The 5,776-nt window shown below is 49.3% G+C and overlaps 1 protein-coding gene across 1 annotated transcript in view; it reads right to left on the reverse strand.

Annotated features, from left to right (window-relative positions):
- The window catches only part of LOC116074437 (butyrophilin subfamily 1 member A1-like), an 11,076-nt gene extending 7,870 nt beyond the window's left edge, over nt 1–3,206 (reverse strand). Inside the window, 2 exon segments of the mRNA XM_031347015.1 lie at nt 1,294–1,644; nt 3,122–3,206. Coding sequence (XP_031202875.1) covers nt 1,294–1,644; nt 3,122–3,206 — 436 coding nt within the window.
- Between the last annotated feature and the right edge of the window lie 2,570 nt (nt 3,207–5,776).

Here is a 5,776-nt window from a genome sequence, read left to right on the forward strand (position 1 = left end):
AAAAAAAAAAAAAAAAACCTTCTGCCAGTGTTTCTGGCCCCAGACACTTTCTTGAAGGAATCCCATATATATTCTTTATCCAGTTTGCATGTACCTGGTCACCAGACACATTTCAGGTAACTAAATCTTTGCTGAGAGCTCTAGCCTCAGTATGTTTGCATGGGACCAAGATCATAAATGTATAGAGATCACTACGTATGCTCACACAATTGGTTATATGGCCACACCTTGGAAGACATGGCTGTAACTGGCTGGTTTCAATAAAAGACCCAGGAAAGTTCAAACACCAATCCTAAATTCTGTTATCAGCTCGTTTCTTCATCCACTGAATAATGTGAATATTAAAACACACAGGCAAAGTTGAAGAGATGACTGAACAACTAAGATACAAGAGATTCCTCTAGAGGATGCAGGTTCAATTCCCAGCACCCACAGGATGGTTCATGACTATCTGTAACTCCCTTCTGAACTCTGTTGGCAACAAGCATTCAGGTCTTTATTACACAGACATTCATTCGGGGAAAATGCCCATACACATGGAAGAAAGTATACAGAGCCAAAGGGTACTTCTCTGAAAAAGCCACCTGCACTCCAGGTGCCCTAATCACTTCTTGATAAAGAAGGAAGATTGCTTTACTCTGAGAACCCTTGGCCCTCTAAACCGGAGGACTTTGACACAGGCATTGTGGCCCCAAAAGCTCCTTGTCACTCTGCACTGCTCCACTTGAGTCTAGCACACTGCTGATACTGGACAGACCAGGACACCTGTCTCCTGTCTCCCAACCCCCACCTCTGTGACCTAACATGGAGTCAAAACCTGTCCCCATTCCGCTCAAGGCTCAGCCCTGACTCTGCATTTCCCACCAGGGATCACCAGGCCCTCAGGGCTGCTCCCAACTCAGTCCTCCACAACTGGCTCCTGCTTCTCTCTCCCTGGGTCATACTGCTGCAGCCAACAGTGGCCTCTGCAGCTCCTCACACCCCAGGCACACTGGCAGTCCTAGGCTATCCCAGCTATGCTCCCCAAGTAGGATCAGGCTATGGAGCTCAGGCTAGCCAAGGACTCACAATATTCCATGGTCAGCCTCTCAAAGGCTGATGAATACACGCTCACCTAGATTTATATTACTAACACACTGTAAAGAGAAAGCTGGGGAAATCCTGGATGCCAGGTTTAAGTGAGTCTCCTGTACATCTGACTTACAGATGTAAGGGACTGAGTGATGTGATGCCTCAGTTTCCTCCCACACACAGGTCACCCAAGGTTTGTAGAACAGGGATCAGTTAACCAACCTGCCACCTTCAGTTCCAAGATGGCCTCTTCATAGAACAATCCCTGTTTGAAGTGGCAGACATATATCCCACTATCTGATGTCCGGACATTTTGGATCCTCACAGCAGCCTTCCCTTGATGGAACTGATCCTTCACCAGCGAGGTCCGCCAGGAATACTCAGGCATCTGCCCTTCCTTCTGCTCCTCTTGGTCCCGATAGACAAGTACTGCTTCTGAGAATCTGGTGCGGAACCACCTCAGCTCCTCCATGTTCACCAGACTCATGGCTGGAGACACGGAGCAGGGAAGTATGGCTTCCCCACCTGGTACAGCCACAATGGGGTCTGAGGGACCAAAGACCAGGAACTCCTCTGTGGACAGAGATGTAGCAGTGAGAGGCTGGAGAGACACAGGACAATACAGAGAACACACTCTGAAGGGGAATGTCATCCCAGCAGAAAGCAAGGGATAGATGGGGAAGCTCTAGGCATTGTGCATTAGGCATCCATGACTACCTAAAATACAGATGTACAAGTTACCTTTGGACAGAGAAGTGCACCCCATAAATGATGTAAAAATAAATAAATAAATAATAAATAACTTCTTCTGCCAGTGTCCCTGGCCCCAGACACTTTCTTGAAGGAATCCCATATATATTCTTTATCCAGCTTGCATGTACCTGGTCACCAGGCACATTTCAGGTAACTAAATCTTCACTGAGAGCTCTAGCCTCAGTATGTTTGGGTGGGTCCAAGATCATAAATGTATAAAGATCACTACATATGCTCACACAATTGGTTATATGGCCACACCTTGGGAGACACGGGTGTAACTGGCTGGTTTCAATAAAAGACCCAGGAAAGTTCAAACACCAATCCTAAATTCTGTTATCAGCTCGTTTCTTCATCCACTGGATAATGTGAATATTAAAACACACAGGCAAAGTTGAAGAGATGGTTGAACAACTAAGATACAAGAGATTCCTCTAGAGGATACAGGTTCAATTCCCAGCACCCACAGGATGGTTCATGACTATCTGTAACTCCTTTCTGAATTCTGTGGCCATCAAGCATTCAGGTCTTTGTTACACAGACATTCATTCGGGGAAAGAGCCCATACACATGGAAGGAAGTATACAGAGCCAAAAGATACTTCTCTGAAAAAGCCACCTGCACTCCAGGTGCCCCAATCACTTCTTGATAAAGAAGGAAGATTGCTTTACTCTGAGAACCCTTGGCCCTCTAAACCAGAGGACTTTGACACAGGCACTGTGGCCCCAAGAGCTCCTTGTCACTCTCCACTGCTCAGTTCGTGTCTAGAAAACTGCTGCCATTGGACAGACCAGGACACCTGTCTGCTGTCTCCCAATCCCCATCTCTGTGACCTAACATGGAGTCAAAGCCTGTCCCTGCTCTACTAAAGGCTCAGTCCCTGACTCTGCATTTCCCACCAGGGATCACCAGACCCTCATGGCTGCTCCCAACTCAGTCCTCCACAACTGGGTCCTGTTTCTCTCTCCCTGGGTCATACTGCTGCAGTCAACAGTGGCCTCTGCAGCTCCTCACACCCCAGGCACATTGCCAGTCCAAGGCTATCCCAACTATGCTCCCAGGTAGGATCAGGCTATGGAGCTCAGGCTAGCCAAGGACTCACAATATTCCAGGTCAGCCTCTGAAAGACGGATGCAGGCATTCTCCCCTGATATTTTTATTACTAATTGTTACGGAAAGCTGGGGAAATCCTGGAATCCAGATTTAAGTGAGTCTCCTGTACATCTGACTTACAGAGCACCTGGCAGCTCCTACCCACTGTAGGGAGACATGGGAAGACAGAGCAGGACAGACTCACTTGAGGTCACCCAGCTAAGCAGCTGTGTAAGGACCAACAGGCAGGAGACACTGAAGGGCAGAGAGGGCTTGCAGCTATCTTCCATGTTTGCAGAGCTGAATAAAAAGACAGGAGAGGCAAGTCAACACCCTGGGGCAGGAGGTAAGAGGCCAGATCCACCCAGACGTAGGACACCTCATGAGAGACAGCATTGCTCAGGGAGGAGATCAGCCTACAGGACCAAAACACGCCCATGCTCACAAGATGAAGGCTCCGCAAAACCCAACACTAACAAACAGGCCAGCCTGACTCCTCTCAGCCCTGAGAAGACCAGGCAGCTGGGGACATCCAAGTCATCTGAGAAGTAGCCATCCTTTCCTTCCCACCTCAGCCCCAGCTCAGGGGCAGCTGAGCTCTACCTTGAAATATAGACCCTTCCTTTCTCAGAGCCTTGAACAGAGCCAGTGTAGACACCATGACTCCAACTCCCCCTTATCCACAAACTGCCTGTGATGCCCAAGACATGGAGCCTATGTCTAGCACCTCCCTCAGGAATAGCCTACCCCCTGTATTCTATGGTTCCAGAACAGTGACCAGCCCCTTAGGAGCATCTTCCAGAGCCCTCCTACCCCCAGCCCAGCCCCTGCCCTGGCTCCTGACTTTACACTTGGCAGGTGCCCCACATACATGTCCCACAGCAGAGGTTTATCCTCATAGTCTCTGTGGATGAAGACCAAGCTGGTTATACACAGGGTTGAGAGGAACAGGAGAAAACGTGCTTCTTCCCAAACCAGCTGCTGTTTGGAAGGAGAGGGGCTGGGGAGGAAGCATAAAGGCCCGAGGACACCAAGGAGGTGACCTGCTGAGACTCGCTCAAAATAATCTCCTCTCTGCCTCTTCTGCAGGCCCCAGCTGTCATCAATGCCCCCCTACCTGCTTCTCTTTGCCCCCAACTTTGAAAAGCTGTGACTTCATCAGGCACAGCTCAGGGCCAAGGGGACCCAGCAGACCCCAATCTTCCCCTCATACCTCAGCCCTGCTCCAAGGGCTTCTCACGGCTCTAAGCTGGGATCTCCCTAAAGCCAGCCTTGGGTTTCCTCATGTCCGTGGTTTCTAGAGCAGCAGTCAAGTGTAGCCTGACCCAAGTTGTCATGGCCTCTCCAGAGACAACACTGAAAATGACAACAATGGAGACAGCTGTGGTAGAGACAGGGCAGGAAAGGTGTCTATAGTGACAGCAATGGAGGTAGTGGCAGCGAAGAAGGGCCGGTGTCACTGCCTATTCAAGCAGCGCCCTTTGAACCAACAGAGCAATTAGAGTTTCAGCCACTGAAACTGAAAGCTACAGTAATGTGACCTGGGCGTGTGTTCCTTCTGAACGTTCTGTCAGGAAGAGGTGAAGGTTCACCTCACCACTCCAACCACACCCCAACTCCCACCGCTACCCACCCTGTCCAATGGTGGACATCTCAGACCTCCATCTTATAGAATGTTAAAAGATGACACAAAGAAGACAACCAAACCTTCTTGAATCCATTTCAAGCTTAAGGAGCAGCTCACATCTGCACACCACACAGTTATGTCAACTCCTGTCATAGCTCCAAACACAGATGGTGCCATGAGCCCAGGTCTAGCTCCAGGAACTACTAAGATGAGAGGATGGTTTATCTTCCTGAAACATGTAGTGTCTGTCCCCAGTTCCTGTCTCAACCCCAGACCAGCCCTATCGCAACTCCTGAGATCACAGACTCAGCAGGAACCTGCAAGGGACCTTGGACTCCGGGAGCCTGGATGGAAACAAACCTTAGCTCCTCCTGGGTCCCCAGCCTAGGTCTCCCAAAGGAGACCACAGATTAAGGAGCAGATCACAGAGTCTCAGAGGACACTGAGGAAACCTGGATGAGATGTCCACTGTGTCTTCTCACAGGGCATCGAAGTGAGAGCTAGCTCTATTGACAATAGGTGTTACTAAAGAAGCCAGAGATGACTGCTCTTATAGAAACATGACCCTGACGATATTGCTATATGACTAACCTTATCAATAACCCAAACCCTAACGACTCTAACCATAACTGTAACCATAACCCTAACCTGAACCCAAAGAACTCTACCCCTAACGCTAACCCTAACATAAATCCTAACAACCCTAACACCATTCCCCCTAATGGTTCCATCACCATAACCCTAACACTAACTAACCCTAACAATGCTAACCATAACCACAACCATAACTTCTCAGAAGGTAGAGACAGGATGGTCAGGAACTCAAGGCCATCCTTAGCCTACCTAGAGAGTTCAAGGTCAGCCTGAGCTATGTGAACCCTATCTCAAACGCTGGAGCCTGAGTGACAAGGCACACGTCTTTAATAGCAGCAATAGTGGAACACAGGGATCTCTATCTGTTTTAGGCCAGCCTGGTCTACACATCCAGTTCCTGGCCACTTCTGTAGTGGGCTCCTCACTCAAAAAGAAAAATGAAAAACAAAAAGAAAGAAGGAAAGGAAGGATGGAAGGGAGGGAGGGAGAAAGAGAGGGAGGGAGGAAGGAAAGAAGGAAGGAAGGAACAAAGGAAGAAAGGAAGGGAGGGAGGGAAGGAGGAGAGAAGGGAGGGAGAGAGGGAGGGAGAGAGGGAGGGAGGGAGGGAGAGAGGGAAGGAGGGAGAGAAGGAAGGAGGGA

This window comes from Mastomys coucha, unplaced genomic scaffold (assembly GCF_008632895.1).
Source record: "Mastomys coucha isolate ucsf_1 unplaced genomic scaffold, UCSF_Mcou_1 pScaffold3, whole genome shotgun sequence".
NCBI classification, from domain to species: Eukaryota; Metazoa; Chordata; class Mammalia; order Rodentia; family Muridae; genus Mastomys; species Mastomys coucha.